General features: G+C 32.5%; 2 protein-coding genes across 2 annotated transcripts; both read left to right on the top strand.

Annotated features, from left to right (window-relative positions):
* Positions 1-3,362: 3,362 nt before the first annotated feature.
* LOC132715318 (sorbitol dehydrogenase-like) lies at positions 3,363-12,657 on the top strand. Its single transcript, XM_060698312.1, has 9 exons — positions 3,363-3,593; positions 4,555-4,588; positions 7,751-7,915; positions 8,827-8,986; positions 9,561-9,679; positions 10,363-10,428; positions 10,995-11,173; positions 11,494-11,647; positions 12,041-12,657. Exons 1-9 carry the CDS (start codon positions 3,540-3,542, stop codon positions 12,160-12,162), a joined length of 1,053 nt encoding a protein of 350 aa, XP_060554295.1. The 5' UTR covers positions 3,363-3,539; the 3' UTR covers positions 12,163-12,657.
* A 2,293-nt stretch (positions 12,658-14,950) lies between these two features.
* Positions 14,951-20,333, top strand: LOC132715317 (sorbitol dehydrogenase-like; the record flags this gene model as incomplete). The annotated part of the gene is made up of 8 exons (XM_060698311.1): positions 14,951-14,961; positions 16,995-17,185; positions 17,465-17,624; positions 17,768-17,886; positions 18,229-18,294; positions 18,613-18,788; positions 19,386-19,539; positions 20,226-20,333. Coding segments are annotated over exons 1-8 (985 nt in total), but the record flags the coding sequence as incomplete, so codon positions are not given.
* Positions 20,334-20,977: the final 644 nt, after the last annotated feature.

Below are 20,977 nucleotides of genomic sequence, written 5' to 3'. Positions count from 1 at the left end.
CCCCTTTTTCGACTTAGAAATTCTTGGTTAAGTTTTTGTATGTAAGCTGTTATCTCCATAACTACTGAAGGGAATGGATTGAAACTTCACACACTTGTTCTCTGTGATTATCTAAGATGATTGGCACAAGTCCCATGACTCTGATTTGCTGTTTAACATAATTATGCCCCTTTTTCGACTTAGAAATTCTTGGTTAAGTTTTTGCATGTAAGCTGGTATCTCCATTACTACTGAAGGGAATGGATTGAAACTTCACACACTTATTCTCTGTGATTATCTAAGATAATTGCCACAAGTCCCATAACTCTGATTTTGCTTTTTTACATAATTATGCCCCTTTTTCGACTTAGAAATTCTTGGTTAAGTTTTTGCATGTAAGCTGGTATCTCCATAACTACTGAAGGGAATGGATTGAAACTTCACACACTTGTTCTCTGTGATTATCTAAGATGATTGGCACAAGTCCCATAACTCTGATTTGCTGTTTAACATAATTATGCCCCTTTTTCGACTTAGAAATTCTTGGTTAAGTTTTTGCATGTAAGCTGGTATCTCCATTACTACTGACGGGAATGGATTGAAACTTCACACACTTGGTCTCTGTGATTATCTAAGATGATTGGTACAAGTCCCATAACTCTGATTTGCTTTTTTGCATAATTATGCCCCTTTTTCGACTTAGAAATTCTTGGTTAAGTTTTTGCATGTAAGCTTGTCTCTCCATAACTACTGAAGGGAATGTATTGAAACTTGAAGAGTTTGTACCTTTTCGGACAATTTTATGTATTCATATAGGTAAGCATTATTATACTCAATGAAACACCCTTGTGACAAATTTTCGAATAGTCGAGCGTTACTGTCCTCCGACAGTTCTTGTTATCATTATAGTTATGAATAAGGATTTTTTCTGTAAGTCATTACAAGTTTGCAGAACAGACACCCACCTCATTAAAGAAATTAGCTTTTCTATAGAACCAGACTATTACTCGTTGTTCTTGCATACTTTTTGCGACGGACGCGCCCTCAGGCGCGTTCAGAGCTAAGTCATCTACACATGGGATTTCGTCTGCTACAATCGCGCAAAGTGTCCTCAACCGAATAACAGCCCATGAAATAGTACATGAATTTGATCCTTTAAAACTCACATACTTTGTCGGGATATCTTAAAATCTTCCATATTTAGCCTTTTCAATTTCAAATTAAGTTATCCAAGTTAAAATATGAACGTATTTGTTTGATAAAAACGTTGTAGTCCCGTAGTATTATTGCGCAATATGCAAATTACTGCCGAAACGATTTACAGCTGTCGAAAAAGTAGGACAGCAAATTATACTATTATAAAGGTGTAAGCTCCGAGTTCCAAAAAATTATTAGAAGGACATAAATATTTCTACATTATACAAAACATAATTATTAACAAATCAAAGTTTTTCGTGACTCTAGAATAACTCGCGCATAAATAAAAGAAGAACTATTTTCGTGACTCATACCGCGGGTTTAGCTGAATATTCAGCAGTTATTGATAAATTAGATACAGTATAATGGTTAGTATAAATATCTATTTTTGAAAATGCATGTAACAAGAGAGTTTTTTCAACACTTTACTACCATGTAGTCTTTCATGGTAATCTTTATTGAAGGAAGTTATAATATCAGTTCTACTTCCGATTCTTGTGGTTTGTTTACATATTTTTTCTAGGTCACGATATGAGTTAACATTCGCTATTCTAAAAATAGATTCTGCTTCACCTGCAGGCGATTAGGGTGTACACATTATACATGTAATAAACCAGCGGATACTTACTTTGCTTACATGCAATACTTACAATTGTAAGAAAATGGAATTTAGTGTGAAATTGAAAAGAACAGCTTAAGTGACATTTAAATTAAAATAAAAACGAGGTGCTCTGGCCTCTACATCTTAACCTTGTAAATAAAAAAAATCTAAAAAATACACTTTTAATTGCTGATGATTTTAACCAAAATATTTTAATGAGACATATCCAAGAGAAATAGAAATACAAATGACTTATATTTTATTGTCTATATGCCCACTATGATATAACACGAAGCAATTCTAAATAACATTCTCACACGTATAATGTTTTATGCTTGAAGTTAATTTGCATGGTTTTATTTTAGAAATATTTTGTTGACAGTTTTTTTCTATTTACATATCATTCCTTGGAATAAATCGATAAGGACACTGATTTACAAGTTTGACCAGAGTTTTTAGGCATAAATTTCATTCTGTATAAGTAGAAACTCTGAATTACATCAGATTGGGACACATAAAATATATTGCTCTACAAATCTCGAACTTGTATGGAACAAATTTTCTCTGTTATATCTTTTGTGTTTTTTTTTTTCTAAAAAAAGCCTTAATGTCTCTCCGGTTGCATGTCCGTCGCATTCAGTGCTGCAGCACTTTGATTTACATATAGAATACAAGAAAGAGCGAAAACATTGATTGTTTATTCAGGTGGACAGAAAGCAATGTTTACGTGAAAGCAATGGTAATGTGTGTTGGTCGTCATTTATAGTAGTATTTATAAATAAGTGTCACAATATGCCTATAAAGCTAATTACTTTAGCCTTTCTTACATTTGTGGATTTTGAAACGATGAACTTTCTGTCCTCCTTTTTGGACTTTACTATTTTGATTATTGTTGCTCTTTCTCTTTCAAGTTTACGCACTTGCTCATTTACATTTGTTATTTTTGAAATAGTGTATAAATACACTGTAATTCTTAGTATATACTTTATTTTATTTCTAAATAAGAGTCTTATTACGGTAAGTTTAACGGAGAAAAAACCTCTATCTGAAATACGATATTTTTATACTAATGTTCTCGTACGAAGGCATTGACCTTTCCCCTAAATCTGTGTCATTTTATTGACTTTTGGTAGTCATAATTATGGCGGATAATATGTACACTTATCAAATTTCATAATTTACGTCGAGCAAGGTTCACCAATATAAATGGGAAAGAAAAAACTTCTGAACTTGAAAAAAAAAAAACTTTATTTCTTTTATACAAGTCTTATTTGTTTCATAAAGAAATAAGTCATACTACATATATTTGACAAAATATATGCTGGTACTATTTTTTTAAAATTTGTTTTGCATAATTCCACACTCATGCCATAAAGTGCCGATTTAAAACAAGATCATGCAAGAACAAATAATTGTCATTTTAAATATAGTAAGAAGAAAGCTGAATATGTTTCCCTTAACTAAAATATTTAAATCGATTTTAGACTTTTCTTTGTTGTTTCTGTACCATAAGCTACATAGCAACTTGATATTGTACTAGCTAGTACATCATTTAAGGCATTATCCGCTGCTGGAACAGACGATGTCGCAGCTCCACGCATTTTACAGTTGTCAGTTTTGACTACACCGCGTGTATTTAAAACCATATACTAAAACACTACTTTACGCTCCGTAGCATATAGTATCGGACCGAAACGAACATTTGATTTTGATGAAACTGTGTTATTTTTGAGTCATTGTTATTTCATTTTGGTTTTCAAAAATGGCGGATGGAAATTTAACAGCTGTAATTCACAAAAAGGGAGATTTACGCTTGGTAAGGCAACGAAATTTTGTTTTATATAGTGTTGTTTTGTTATGTTTTTTAGCTCAACGTTTGCAATGGCAAGAGCTTAATGTGCAATCATAGCTATTAAGACTCCATAAGTTGCTACGTTGGTGCTTCTGGCAAGTATTTTTATGTGTATAGGTTTATATATTGTAGTCAACTCACTCCTGATAATTTACATTTTTGGAGGATAGTGCAACGGATGCCGAAGTTACTCAAATCTCATAGAAACATCTGGTTCTTTTACATGCAAAGTAAGAGGCACCATTGCATGGAACCTCTGATTTAAAGTTCATCCGAAAAAAATTGTTTGTAATTTTAGCTGGAGTAGAGAGGGGATCAAACTCCCAACCCCTTGTTTTATAGTCATATTTTGTTTGTTTCATTTTACGCCTTTTTCAACAGTATTTCAGTCATATAGGCGGGTAGTTTCCTAACCATCGTTCCTGGAGAGTTACACCAGTACTAGACTACCTTTCCTCCGCGCTAAACTACCAAAGCATCTCCCGGGGATCGAACCCACGCCAGAGAGGTAACTGGATTAGAAGTCATCGACTCTAACCCCTCGACCACGGAGGCGGTATTATAGTCATATAGTTAAACCTTTGGAACACTACTGCTCACAAAGACTGTCAATGTTGCATTCTTATATGTCAAAATATACAAAACACTTATTGTGATTTTCCTTTTTTTCACCGTTTTTATTTTGTGAATTAAAAATCTTTTTCTTATAAAAGATAAACATTTAAATGTAATGAAAGATGATTCATAAAAAAATGTTGGCATAAAAAGGAATTACAATGTAAATATGTTTACAAATTTATGTCATTGTAAAACCGTCTTTATAACAGTTATCCACAGTTTAATTGCACCCTATATCATGTTCAAAATGCACGAGTGTTCATTATCTCAAACGCTTCTAACCATATTTTATCTTCTTTTTTTGTAGGAAACAACAAAAATTCCAGAACCAGGCTCAGGGGGTAAGTTTGAACCTTACATGCTAAATTGAAGGTCTGTCAACCCCTTTAGTTTGCAGGATTTTTGAATTCAGAAATGAAATACATAAACAAGGATATACTCATTCAACGGTGAAATATCATGTTTTAACAGGAAAACTCGTAAATTAAACTAGCGACAAAATATAAGGTAGCTTAATGACGGAGACCATTCGATCGATAACCTCTCATTCTCAAGGTCAATATATCATGTTACAGGTAAACATCACGTAAACATACAAGGGAAACAACCACTTGAATATTTTGTAATTAGACGTTCAATTCATTTAAAATTGTCATGCCTTACAGGGCCATTATGCCTCGAAAATGCTATAATTTTTATTTCTCAAAAAAAATGTTTATTTTTGGTATCTTGTTATAGTTTCCAATATTATACATGTTTATATATTTGCTACATACATGAACTATCTTTTACATCTTTAGCTCTGTTGGCAAGTGAATTAGTATTTGTATTTTGTATGGAAGTCAAAACACTACTTTGTTCAAATTTTGCGACCTTTACAACACATGACTATATTCAGCGCTACTTTCTTCAGTTCTTAAACGTCTGATATGCATTATTTATACATAATTAAACACAGGTTTGGTATTTCTAAAGAATCAATAAGATATGGATTTCTGAGGCATAATTTGCCTTTAACAGCAAACGGCTAAATATCACTCGCCCCATTAAAGCAAAAAGGTACCAAGTGACATTTTCATGTTTTCGAGAAAATCGCGTTTAAAGATTTGAAGTTCCATATCAAATCAGGTTTTTAAGACATGGCAAAGAAACTTCACATATATTTAGATAATATTTGAATGTACATGCTCAAAAAGTTGGAAAGCTTATATATCACTAATTAGTGATAATTAATCAATTAAAGGAAATGGTTCCTTTTTGCACTAATAAATATTTTGACCGACAAATGCAAGAAGGTACCATATAATCGCTTGGCCCCTTTTTGCATTGTATGATTTTTAACATTTGCTGTCGAATATATCAAAAAAGTACCATATGGCAGTTGGCACCTTTTTGTCCCAACAATATTAACAAAAGCATCATTTGTTTACAGTTTTATTCAACAATGATGCAAATAAAAATATGAAATTCTTGTGTTTTCAGTAAATGTCTGATACAAATATCACACTGCATGTTTTGAAAGTCTTCTTCTGTGATCAATTTCAATGCCTATGTCAAGATCTCTTACATTGTTAGTTAAAATCAGAATCATTCTCGTCCGATTCCATCGTGACATAACCATTTTCTATCCTGTATGTTGGTTATGTGGCATTATAATTATGGAACTCTTTTGGGATAACTTTCTTTGCACACAAAGTAACAAAGTCATTTTTCTTTTGAATTAAAACTGGCGGTCTGGTATTAAAATTTCATATCTTGTTCACCATTTGGCCACTGATACATATTTCCTTTTTGTCTAGATTCTGTATTCTGAACTTCTATGTTCATAAAATCTTCAGCATTGAAGCTGTAATTTACAAATACTGACCTGTATCCATTTCACCTGTAGCCAGTTTACTCTTTGTCCGTCAATGGATGTTTTGAGTCTCGGACACTGTTTTAATGAAGTATTTGAAATAAAAAAACATGCTTATATTTCATTGGCACAGCAATGTATGGCTGTGATTTTCTGGCCTGAGTTATATAAGAGAACACAACTGAATGATACATAATTATACAGGAATTATTTTCTTTGCCCCTTCAACAGTCAAGTTGTCACTCCATCTTTGAGTGACCCGATACAAGAAATTTGTGATGATCAATCTTAAACTTGGAACTTGTGATAATATAAAAGAAGAGACGCAGCTACGATTCAATTTCTGTTTTGTCCCCCCTATGAATCTGAAAAATATATGACTTATTTGACATTACCACTCTGGCAAGTAAAAAAGGGTTTTTTATTAAGCAGGAAGCTATTTCACATGCCTCTCTTTGCAGCTGGTTTTATCCCATAAATGACATACAACATTTTTGTCTCATAAGGAATATATACTGTCAAGTTGTGTAGAAACAGCGTTTTCTTGAATAGTAAAGCTCACTCACTTATGAAGGGGTTGTTACAACGACCTTGAGATCAAAACATGCAACATAAACGCATGTGTCACCTTTTGCTCCAACTTTATTTTTAACCTTTTCTTCTTGTGAATTTTCTTTCTGTTTTTGATGTTCAATATATTGTTCTTGATGTGCCTACTGCCTTCCTGTATATATGTTGCTTTTATTTCTTTCATTTCACATTCAATAGTTTACAGTGTCCACATCTTTTTAATGTTTAAGTCATAGTCATGAGATAGGTATTGTTTATTTCAGTTTTTCTTCTTGTACAATGAGATTTCATTTTAAGCAATTACTCTTTATGCTGTTTCACCAATCTAACTATATCATAATCTAGTTTATTTGCAGATGTACGCTTCCCTGTCATGCTTCTCCTTCCATATGACCCATGTATCTTGTTGGCAAGAGTATAGTCAATGACTTTTCTTTTTACGTCCACGTTTTTGTGAAGAAGTCATTTATACACTATCATTATCTTCACACTGTTATCATTCCTCAATTTCAAACAAAAACAATACTCTGGGATACATTGTTATATTTGATGCCTTATGTGTATTCATTAAAAAGCTAAAAGGTACCAAGCAAACAATTTCATATATAAAATAATCTTAAGGGTCGTAAATTCTGTGTGTGCAGAAAGGGACCATGTGACACATGGTACTTTTTGCATTTAAATAAGTGCTCAAAACTGATAAAGTCATTCAATGCAAAAAGGTACTATGTGACACTTGGTACCTTTTTGCTCAAACTGGTATACATATGGTACCTTTTTGCATTACTAAATGGGAAAATATTGACATTGTACCTTTTTACATAACCTTATATGTCTGTAAATAAACATGATACTACAGAGATATTTCTACAGATTAAGGATAACATTAAAACATAATGAAAAATGTTCAAAAGTCATTTTTGGCCAAAATGTCGCTTGGTAGCTTTTTGCTTTAATGGGGCGCACTTTTTTTTATTAAGATCAATAGTATACATTTCACGCTGGTCATAAATGACTTAAAATTTGTGTTAATTTCATATGCTTTTATTATCTATTGCTTTCTGGTTTTATTGTGCAGAGGTTCAGCTTCGAATGCAACATGTTGGTATTTGTGGAACTTATCTACAAATCTTTGACAATGGTTATTTGGGTGAACATGATGTCACACAGCCATTAGCCATTGGACATGAATCAGCAGGAATCATCAGCAAACTTGGGGAAGGAGTTACTTCCTTTAAAGTGGGTACGAGTTAAAATGTGCTTGCTAAACATTTGGTTTTATTGTGTAAGCTAATAATTAAAGGAAGTCTTAACTACTTCTCAAAGGTAACAGAACTTTGAATTTTAATCTTTTTTTTAAATGCGTTTAATTGAGAATTTTATAATACTTTAGCACTTTATTTTGGTTTTAAATTACAATGCTTTAAATTGCCCGCTTATACATGTAATCTGTTTTCATTACTTTCATGTTCTTTACCATTTTAACAATGAAACTATTAGATGTTACACTTGGCACAATAATGGACTCTTTTTACTTCTTAATTTCCTCTATATGCAAAGAGTTATTTTCGCAAGCTGAAGAGAAAAATATATAGCGGTATTTTGCAATTCTGAAAAAATGACAGTTGGTCATATCAATTTTCTCTTTGAGTTTTATTCACTTTTCATATTGCAGTTTCTTTGATTTCATATCTCATTTTAGCGGAATTGTATTTCTTTTACGCATAACAGTTGCAGTAAATGTATATATCCAAAAATGATTTATCTTTATTGTAACGGTTGTGTAGCTGTATTAAAGAGATTATAATTTACTGGTGAGATGTGCAAATTTAAGAGTATAATATTGAGATTGTACATTAACCTTTTATCTGATAGAACCGAAATTGAATAGCTTTTGCAAGTAGTATAGTCACCTTTTTGACATTTGAACAGCCTTTTACTGTTTGTAGCTCAAAATGTTTGCATTTTAATAATCGGAATGCCTTTAACTTTGTATATGACTGTTCCTAATTCAAAGCAGGGCAAACCCAGTACACACGCAGCAGGTTTAGGAAAATTCAATATAACAGTTACCAATATAATGTAATTGTTTAAAGTCAATGTGATATATTTATCGACATATTTCAAACGCTATATTTCATCTCGTTCTATTAGGTGATAAGGTTGCATTAGAGTCTGTGTACGGCTGTATGTCATGTTTGGACTGTAAGAAAGGAAACTACAACATATGTGAAGATGTTAAAGTATGCGGTACACCAATGACATGGGGAAGCATGTCTAACTACTTTGTCCATCGAGCCTCTGATTGTTACAAGTATGTTATTTTATACTTTCTGTTTTTTGTGCTATTCGTCACTTTCTGAAAATTCTTTCTGGTTAAATACTACATGATATGATATATAATTATCTGTTTTGGCAACTTTGATTTTAACGACAGTGTCTCAATAGTAACACAATATATACAACAATCCGAAAAAAATATTCTTTGTTTAAGACAATAAATATTTAGTGCTTTTTTAGTCATTTAGTCAAGCTATGTCTATTCAGTTAATTTTAATATTTAATTTTATTATCTGTGAGTTATAGCTGATTCCAGAATATTGTAAATCAGCTATTACATTTATCCAACTTTAACCACTGTTAAATTTAAACCGGTGCTACGGGGCATGGACAATCGCTAGCATTTAACAGTACCGTTGTTAAACCGATTATGTAACATTATCAATAATGCCTTGGTGGACGGTTTTTATTGTTTCAATTTTACCTACAAAAGTGGACGTTTGTTCTATGCCATTTCTTAGAAAATTCTTGATGATATTCACTTGTTTGAAATTAACATGTTCTCTATACCATTATCAAACTATCAGGTATATTCTTTATCTTTCAAGGCTACCGGAAAATGTGAGCACTGAAGAGGGAGCTTTGATGGAACCCCTTACTGTATCTATTCATTCATGTCGCCGTGCAGGCGTTTGTCTCGGGAGCAAAGTTCTTGTTATTGGTGACGGTAAGATAAATATTTGCTAATAGGTTGTTTGTATGTAAGTCTAGACACATTTTTTAAACATTTAGGTCGCCTCAGAAATAATCATTTGTTCTAAAAATGTTAAAATAATTCTGTAGGGTAGCAAAGGTAATTAAAAAAAGAGATAGAAACTTCTGCACAATGATTACGAGCCCTTTATTGTCTTTCTTCTTAGTGCTTGAGCAATAGGAATTTTTTGCGTCGCAATATTAGCCAAATTGGGATTAAAATTGATCGATAAAACATACTTTTTGAGAAATGTCTTTCTTGAAACATGTCGGTTTTGCCTTCTTCAATTAATGTAATACGTGTACCTACTAAAAATAATCAAACGTATACATTTGCTACTTATTATGGAAACACATTACCCATTTCTTAGCAGATGTTTTCATTATGTAAATAACCACTGTAAATTGCACATATGTTCTTCCTTGGTATTGTGTAATATGAGACTAAAGATCAATATTCATAGAATGCAGTCCCAACAATATACCAAATCTGTGCCACCTGAAAGGGCGCCAGTCTGGCAAGAGACAGACAAACAAGTCAGTGAAGGGATGTCTGAAAGTCCACCTGTGTGATAAGTAGAAAAATGGTCTGACTTATAGTTAATACTCTTTTTGCGTAAATAGTTTCACAAAATATTTTTATACTTATATTTTTAGGTCCAATTGGTGTAACGACAGTTATCGCAGCTAAAGCAAGTGGTGCCACCAAAATTGTAATAACAGGTTAGTCAAATTGACATACAACAAGTTCCTATTGGTTGTGTAAGCAACGACATGAAAAATCTTAACAAATCTTGAGAACCCTTGAGAGCAATGGCCACAACAAAAAAGCAGAACATTTTAGACTAATTTTATTGGCTTTGTTGTATAGTCACACCCTATAGCACCGGCTAAAATTACTGATTAGAAAAACGTAACAACACTGCGAAGTCAAGTAGCACGTAAAACACATATATAAAGAAATTAAAGAATTTTTTAAAACAAATCATTGCATAAATTATATTTAAAAAAGCAACAACATGCAAAATGTTTCTGTTTAAACTGCTAGTGGCATTTAGCGGTCTGGGGTATTGTTAGTAGAAGAAATATCTGTATTAAAAACATTAGTAATTCGCAAGACTCAATACAAATGTTTTAGAAGGTTCAAGTAACTTTGATTTATTTAACTTACAATAGGTCGGTTTTTTTCGAATAGATTCATTTTGTAATTAATATTTCTGTATGTATGCCAAGTACATGTTACTTTAGTACGACACATGGCCTTCAATGGATATAACACTGCTTTATAGGTAAACATGATTACCGCCTGAACATAGCCAAGAAAGCAGGAGCTAATTTCGCACTGAACGTGACATCTATCAAGGACCCAAAAGAAGTTGCAAAGATGGTTATAGATGCATTGGGTGGCAAAGCTGACATGTCTATAGATAGTACTGGATTCCAGAGCAGTATCCAGGCTGCTATCTATGTAAGTCTAAAAGAAAATGTGCATAGGTACTTTTGTCAAACTAACTTTCAGGCTGTGAATTCATTATTTTATAAATACTTGATATTTATACATATATTAAAAATAATAAAAAAGCAGCATTTACCCAATAAACATACGATTATCTGTCTGTCAGTTAAATCAGAAGTAGTGTCTTGAATTTACATATATTTAAGTTTGTACTAAATTTTAAGCATATTGGTACTAAACCTACTGCAGTATTCAAAATATGGTCGCAAGCCTTATATTCTATTTTTGAGTTTGAGTAGAACTATCAACTACAGATAAAGCTACTTTTCTAGGCAACCGGCAATGGCGGCAACGTTACAATCAGTGGACTGAGAGAAAATGTTGTTACATTACCAATAATAAACGCTGGTTTAAGAGAAGTTGATATCCGTGGAGTGTCCGTGAATGCACATTGTTATCCAATAGCACGTGAAATGATAGCCTCAGGTAAGACAATATATTCTTTTTCCGATTGCAAAGCATTAAAATATGAGCTTTCTCTGTTTGCTTTTACTATGTGATTTATAAATTCATAAACATGCATAAATTCAACCTACTAGTATGTGATAATGACATATTCATCGCTGTGATTTTATTCATACAAACAATAAACATGCTGTGTTCAAGGACTCACCTTCGACGATTGGCAGCGATGCCAATGTTAAAGCTACATGTAATACGACATTTTTACAAATGCCTTTTCTTGTCCTGAAGTTTATTATATTATATATATTAAAATGAATGTATTTATTCAAATATTTGGACAGAGGAGAGATATGTATATATCTTATTATATTATATTTCGGTTAATTTTAAAAAGAAAACGTTTGCTTGTTGCAGGTCAAGTCAGTGTAAAGTCTTTGGTTACTCACCGGTTTCCATTGGAACAGGTTAACGAGGCGTTTAAGATGGCGAGGACAAAAGAATGCATGAAAGTTATGATCATTTGTAATAAAGATTAGACTTTGATCAACAACAAAATTGGTTCTTCATATTAGTTATATAATATTATGTATAAGCGGAACATGTTTATTTTATATGTAGACATTTTTGAATTACATTCAAGAAATCTTATGAATCTTTTTTAATAAGTAACAACCTGTTAGAAATAACGCAAATTTGAGTTAGAGTTTGCTCAAAACAATTAATCTAAGTTTACCTTAGCTGAGTATCTGTTTTAAAGATACCTCTTGTATTTGATTGTGTCATGGTCGTTTCTTATGTACCGTATGTTGCAACTGTCATGAAAATTATTATTTAAGAATGTATGAAATAATTTTATCATGCTATACTGAATTGGTGAAGATGTGATTTCATTTTAATCCTTTCACTTTTTTATATATCCTCCTTTCTTTTTTTTGTTATGTTTTGTAGATCTATATATTCTGGAATTGATAAATGTAATAAACATAAAAATGAAATGTACTGATGGTGAAATATTAAATATTTTGGCCTTATGTTTATCGTTACTTGTTCTTTATACGGAACGCCAACATAACTATGTATTTGAACATTTATTATTCATTTGCCCGTTTGAGTATCTAAATCAAATAAACAATTGTGGTTCAACTATTTGAGTTCATGTTCCTTTGGCGTTCCATAGATTTATGTATTTTTGTGTTAGGCGACTCAAGGTTACATATGAGGATGTTGCTTTTGTTCAGATTTATAGGCCGTGACGGATATCATCAGTGTATACGACTATCATATAAAAGATGAAATGAGCCGCGTCACGACAAAACCAACATAATGGGTTTGCGACCAGCATGGATCCATGCATCCGCGCAGTCTGATCACAGGAACTAGACATTTAATCAATAGATCACAAAATATGCGTGTATTAGTGATATAGCCCTTATCTCTATATAAAAACACTATATAGAGATAAGGGCTATATCACTAATACACGCATATTTTGTGATCTATTGATTAAATGTCAAGTTCCTGTGGTCTGATCAGGATCCACGTTGTTCGCTATCAGTTTCTCTACTTGTTATAGGGTTTTTTAAGCGAACAGCATGGATCCTGATCAGACTGCGCGGATGCGCAGGCTGGTCTGGATCCATGCTGTTCGCAAACCCATTATGTTCGTTTTGTCATGACGCGGCTCAAATATACTTATGTTTCTTAAACCTTAAACATACCTTTAACTCAGATATAGTCAGCGTGTACATTTGCGTAAATGTACAGATTAGTCACACAACAAATCAAGTTTTCTTCTTTTTTTAGAAAGGGCAAACGTCAGTTTTATAACTTCTAAATAATGATCTCAGAGTTTGTTAAATGTTTATCATCTAAAGAAAGTAAGGCTGGATTTGGAATTATTTGTCATAAAAGAAGCAAAATCTGAACAAAGTCGTTTTTTTACTTTTACTTCTATACAAAATAAAAATGTCATATAACTGTACTAATTGACAAAAAGCATCAGAGACAAAAGACAGTCCAGGAAATTAGCCAAAAAAGTAATTGAAACAGGACACCAAGAAAAAGAAATTTGAGTAATAAAAGCCACAACATTTATTGAGCATAACTGGCCTTTCAGACGGATTACATGTATATCATTTACCATTTTGCGTCTATTCAATGCGTTCTATTCAATGCGTTTTTTTATCATAAGAATATTATTATTGAATCCTTACCACACTTTCATGTTGATTCAGTAACAGTGTCGTGCTTTTGTTAAAAAAAGAAATATCAGAAAGTCTTAATTATGCGAAATTAACCATAAACAAATGCAAAAAGGAAATAACACGAAACATAATCCAACTAATTAGAATTCATCATAAGCGGCGTGTTTTGTATTTGTGTTACATTCCATACTTGTACTTGAATTGAAAACCAGTCACAATTTACATTAACCCAGTTAAATTTTTAAAATCTATTAAGAAAATGAAATTTAGAAAAAGCGAGATCCTTCAAGGGCAATGAAGACAAAACTAAACATGTGAAAATAAGAGACTTGTTTTGTGTGTCGCGTAATTCTGTTCATGGGCATTAGCGAACCTTTCTATATGCCTGTAAACCGTAGAATGTTTTTAGGTAAGCGAAAAGAAGACTATTATTTACTAATTATTTCCTGCAATTTCTAACAATCGCCTAAACATATTTGTGTGTGAAACTTAACACGCCAAAAGGCAATTATGATACTATACTCCCCCTAGTTTTCCTTCCTCAGACTGTACCTTTATTATAACCGAGCTAGCTCTTGTGGAAGACATTTTCACGGTCTTGCTTTTGATCTGGAACTATATCAAACATTACAATAAAGCAGAAAGGAACAAATACTATAATATTATTATACTGGTGTATTTTTAAAGTTTGTTCTTGAACACACAAGTTTTGGGTTGATGAACACATTTTTTACATCGTTAGACCGAGTACATAATACAGACATAATTGTAAAATATTGTGAAAATACAGTTAACAAATATCATAATTGAATCACCATCACATATTCGTCACGGATTGACGACGTTACACGTCAAATACTCAAGGTCAATTTTACATTTTTTCTTCTTCAAAATAAATGCAAGTTAACACCATTTCTGTTAAACCCTATAAACTTTTTGTACTTAAACGGTAGTTTAACTTTTAATTACGTTTATACTTGGCGGAGGGTTAGAGCGCGCAACATTAGTAAAACTTACTTCGTGTTGTTCTGGTGTAACACAATTAGATTTTTTATGTTTTATCAATTCTAAAATATAATGACTGAGGCAAATTTAACAGCTGTATTTCATGGAATAGAAGATGTCCGCTTGGTAAGTTGGTTTGAAATTTATTTCTAAAAATATCTAGTTTAGAATTTTTTGCATACAACAGCGTACAGACTAATTTCTTTCAATGTTACTTACCAACAATAGAGAGTAAATGCATCATTTTTCGTGCATGTCATCTGCATGGGCGCATTTAAAGCCCGAGCCCACAGGGCAAATGATAAAATGAGGCCGATGAATTCTGCAGATGAATGCTCGCAAAAAGATGCATTTGCACTATTCTTGCATAAAAGGAAATGTATGCTTCGGTAATGTCGCGTTTCGTTGCCTAATTTCCTAAAAGAAATCGGCTTCGTCGTGCTTTTCATGTGCTAGTGCGATGTTATTTGACAGTAATGTTTTGATAATGAAATTACCGGGTCCGTCTTTTCAAGAAGCTATTTTACGTGGCGCCAAAACTTATATTAAAATGTACAGCAACGGCGCAGACACGCGTTATGTTATCTGGCAATGCACATTTTATTCCCTGTGAACGAAGTTTTTATACAAGAATAATGGACAATACCAACCTTTAATCTTTGTTAGGTGTATAATTATTGTTATAATTCCAAGTAGATCTTCGGAGCGAACAAAGTACATCTTATGGACATTTAACATAGATAGCGAGCTTTATCTCCACATCAAGCTTTCAATGATTATGTTAGATTATGTTATTTATTAAAAACAAAAAAGCAAAAACAAAAAACAAAAAAAAACTAAAGAAACAAACAAACTAAAAAACGAGAAACTATTTAAACAAGACATACATAATTAAGTTTAAAAGTTTTGGCCTAGATTTTTCGACCGCATTATAATTTTACTTCTCAAACCAAAACGTTGACCTTAGTTAACCGGAGATTTACATATATATCATTCTTGCCCCGAGGATATTTGATATGTTGTATTTTTTTTACCTCAAATTTTTTGTATTTGTTACATGGACAGTAAAGTTAGTCCTTGAATGTATATAGGCTATATCATACAAATGTAAATACGAATATCATCCTGTCTATACAACTATATGAAACAAGCGGAAACAAACACGGCCCATTGATACAAATGCCGTACATGAGTATAATAACGGCTTCTTTGACTCTATCAATTTAGCAAGTTCAACAATATTTAGCTCCTTCATTTTATCATAAAGACAGTCTTAATTTGTAAGAAATGCGTAAATTTTAGGTTTGAAAACATTTTGTATGCTTTCAAAGAAATCTTTATTAGTAAATGATTGAAGATAGTAGGTGATTTAGTGAAATACTGTCAGCTGTTAATAATTCCAAGCAATAAATAAAGAAAGAAGACAGGATATGACTAGGAAGAGTTTCTGGTTACAGTTAATGGGGGAATAAAATCTTACATTTACATATTCACCTTCACACGGTTCTGTTCAGATAAGTAACCTGGTCTTTTAAAGCTTTAACCTGAGGACAATGTGCTATAAACAGTCCGCATGAATGCTTTTTAACAGTTAACCTTAGGGAGACACTGTTTCTACAAATAATGTTGCAGAAGTCAAAGATATTTTGAAAATTGAAGCAGTAAAAAAAATTTTTAAATTACTAATTGCTCATGACATTTTACACTTTCTTCACATATCTGTTTTAAAAGATTAACTGAACTTCAGTTTTAATCTTACCCTAAAGACAAAGCCTTTGGTTTTGCATCATAAATATATGAAATAGCTATATTATATCTTTCATTTGTGAAAATAAAGTTTTATTTTACTTTTTTCAGCAAGTCAAAAAAATACCAGAACCAGGCCCCGGAGGTTGGTATTTCTATTTTGAACAAATCTGGTACAATACGGAATCGAAAAACGTACCATTTGGATCAAAAGTCTGAAACCATTATCATTGTATTTAGTTGATAGTTGTTCTTATTTACTCAAATAACTCATATATTTCATTCTACGGCATCAGACCATTGTTAGTCCATTTTAAAAGTTTTGATTAGAATTTTGATTTGATTTTATTCTTGTTAAATAAGACTGCGTTATATACATCAAATTGAAAGACATTAATTTCTTGAACCTGTAGGGATCATTTCAATATTCTTGCAGAGGTACAAATCCGTGTAGAAAATGTTGGAATATGTGGTTCGGATCTTAGTTTCTGGAATCATAACGGAATTCCGGAATGTCTTGAAAGTAAGGATCCCTATGGTTTAGGACATGAGGGCGCAGGCATTGTGTCAAAGCTAGGTGAAGGGGTCACGTCTCTGAAGATCGGTAAACTGAACCCTATTTATTCAGCTTTACTATCATTATAAGCATATTTATTCACTTATACTTTAAATGAATTTATTTAAAAACTTTTTATATCTTCTTAGGCATCAGGCAAGGAAAGAAACTTTATTTTACATCATTCTTGTACAAAATCGGTGGTAATGTAACCACTAAGCAATAACCATCCGCTTTTAGATTTTTTGTTATTTTCAGTATACATGTACCTTCTAGAAGGTACAGCAAAACGAAAATACTGACTACACTAATAATTGAAATTTATAGGTGACAAAGTTGCCATGGATCCATTTTCCTATTGTGAAACGTGCTCTGATTGTAGAGAAGGAAAGTTCAATTTATGTGAGAAGGCAGCGATACATGGTTTTCCTGGACATTGGGGTTACATGGCACGATATTGTCTTGAGAATGTTAAGCACTGTTTCCGGTAAGTGACACTTTCAAGAGAATAGATGTCGTTATTACAAAGTGCATGCTACATTTTCTAATGCATAACTGCCTATGAGTGTCATTGAGAATACGTTGAAGTAACGCAATTAATTTTATCAACTTAAACCTTATATTTTCCAGGTTGCCAGACCACATTAGTACAGAGGAAGGCGCTATGCTCGAACCTCTTGCTGTCGCCCTGCATGGATGCCGCCGTGTTGGAGTGTCTGCTGGAAACAATGTTCTCATTACTGGAGCAGGTATAGTTATAATATTTACTATAATAATTAACGATGTTTAAATTAAGTGAATTGATGAGATGAGTAAACTAAACTTTGGATTGTTTGGGTGCTTTGAAGGAGGGGGAGAGGAACTTTAAAAAAAGTGCGTGCCAAGTTTGTACCCTTTATTGGTTTATGTATAAAACAATTAAGTAAAGGGATAAAAGGCTTGACTGTTAGACTATTTGTTAAGTTATGAGAGGAAATATTAGTACCAAATTAATATTTTGTTATAGTAGTTTTGGGTTAATGAATTTTTGTAATTAATCATATCTATAAATTATAATATAATAACTTAGTAAAATGATATTTGATTTATAGGACCCATGGGTTTACTGTCAATGATGGCTGCCAGGGTGTTCGGAGCTACAAACATTTGTGTTACAGGTTATCTTATCCATTTTTTATTTATATTATATAAAATTCCACATGACATGTTTGTTTCTGCTGAAGAACATGTTTATGTCGAAATTTCTGAAAATGATATTTATCATTATTAAGAAATTTCTATAAATATCATGGAATTTAAGAACAAATTAGAGATGTGGAAAATAAACATAATTTGACACAAAGATTCACAACACAAACGCCTATGATATCACACGCGGTATCTTTTTTATTCTTGTTGTGATAATGGTTTAACTTGCAAGTTATTTTATGTTTTCATGGTTTAATTAGATTGTAAACTTTTCTTTTGTTTGACAGATGTGCTTGAATCTCGTATTAAACTGGCAAAGCAGTTAGGAGCTGATTATGCACTAGACGTGAGATCTAAAGAACCAGAGGAAATTGAAAAAATGGTAGAGGAGTGTTTTGGTGAGAAACCACACGTTGCTATAGAATGTAGTGGTTCACCAAGTGCTATAAGGGCAGCCATACGAGTGAGTTGTTGTTGTGTTTGTTACACTTGTAGCCAAATAGTACAGCAATCTTTTATAAACATAACTGTTTTCAAATGACAAAGGAGAATGTTTGTAAATTAAATATGTAATAAGTAAGGTGTTTTTTTATGAAAAGATGAAACAATCGGATGGATATGTTGCTCAATGTCTTGACCATTTTATATCGTTCAGCGTTTTGAGATATTCACCCAGTCCTTCAGTATTTCAAATTATATTATTTGCATGCCTCTTTGAATTAGTCTGCTATAGCGACCAACAATTATCGTTTCTGAACAAACTCAAGAAAGGAAGACATATGAGCCGCGCCATGACAAAACCAACATAATGGGTTTGCCACCAGCATGGATCCAGACCAGCCTGCGCATCCGCGCAGTCTGATCAGGATCAATGCTGTTCGCTATCAGTTTGTCTACTTGCAATAGAGTTGGTAAGCGAACAGCATGGATCCTGATCAGACTGCGCGGACGCGCAGGCTGGTCTGGATCCATGCTGGTCGTAAACGCACTATGTTTGTTTTGTCGTGACGTGGCTCATATAAGGTTATGGTTAAAAGGGGCGTTTCCTATTAAATTTTAGTCTACAAAGAGTGGTGGTCGTGTGGCACAGGTTGGGCTCGGAGAAGCAAATGTTACTGTACCAATAATTAACGCATCATTTAGGGAAGTGGATATATTAGGTGTTAGGGCATACCTATATTGCACACCACTCGCAATTGACCTTGTATCATCTGGTAAGTCATATCTTACAGCAGTTATACACATTCATAATTCAAAAAAAAAGTATAATTTTTTTTAACAAATCACCTTATATATAATGCAGTGATAAGCTGATACTTATGAAGTCCCCACTTTTGCTTTTAAATGATATCAGACAGTGATATTACAAGTCATATAACTTTTATGGAAACGGCATACAAAATAAAATTTCAAGTTTAAGATATATTTGAAATTTTATATCGTTTTTTTTTAAGTGAAGAGATAAAAGAAATGCGTTATTTACTAGAATTTATATGATACTGTCTTTGGAATATAATTAACACCAGAATGAATGCAATTCTGATCTAAATGCATAAACTGAACACTTAATACTTTAAATAAGTACACATCAAAGTCATCTGCTCTGAAAGAAAACATGTGTGTTTGTAAGGAATAATGATAAGTCTTCGTCATTTACACTGAGCCCAAACAACAAACACGCCCCTCAGCCTCTCTCATCTTATTTCAATGCTAGCCAGTTTCATCTTTTGATCTTGACATGTCACTCAAGGGGTCTTGTCGGACTCTACAATAACGGTAACTAAAGTAGGGAATGGAGATTGTCAACTCAAAAATATGAAAAAAAGACATTACCTAGACATAACCCATCACATAGATACATTGAATTAACTTACTTTAATTGATTTACTTTCAATTTCAGGTCAGATGGACATCAAACCTCTTATCACGCATAGATTTGAGTTGGAAAATGTCACTGAAGCTTTCGAAAAGGCACAATCACGTGATTGCGGAAAGGTCATGATCAGATGTAACAAGAATTGAAAATTGTAGATCTATCCAAACAAAACAATAGCAAAACAAAAAATAAAACAAATAAAAAAGAATGATATAATCATGTAGTTATTTTACAACATCATCTTACACTGTACATGAACAGAAGTTTTGTTTATAACGTAAATTCACTTTATTGTATCGTCCGACAAAACAGATCGATGCATATTTCAGCTACTGATTGTCAGTTTTATATGAACTTGAATGTTTACATGAGTTACGTCTGATAACATCTAGTCAATCACGCAGAGTAGTTTTATCAGGATTTACATGTTTTCAACATTACGTCTCATTCGAACATATACTGTAAATACATTTTGATCAGAAATTTTCAGATTTTCTGGTTGTATCATTTTTCGTGACTGACTTAATTGTTAAGATTTATGTACATATATTTTATCAATGTTTTTTAGCGAATTTGTTCGATTGCTGTTTTATTATTTACAGGCATGCTGTGTTAAATGTTATTTTTTTTGGGTGTTTTGTTTCTTGTGCCATTAGATTACCTAGGGCCTAAGCTCTTTTTTTTATAACATGCCTATTAGTATTTCTGGTAACATGGTATCCTTCGAACATGGCGGTAGATATAAATTTATCATTTATTTTCAACATAACAGAACA

Source organism: Ruditapes philippinarum, unplaced genomic scaffold, assembly GCF_026571515.1.
Source record: "Ruditapes philippinarum isolate M1 unplaced genomic scaffold, ASM2657151v2 ctg9719_1_1_1_1, whole genome shotgun sequence".
NCBI lineage: Eukaryota > Metazoa > Mollusca > Bivalvia > Venerida > Veneridae > Ruditapes > Ruditapes philippinarum.
The sequence above is the reverse complement of the archived record's forward strand: the minus strand, read 5'-3'. Positions and strand labels throughout refer to the sequence as shown.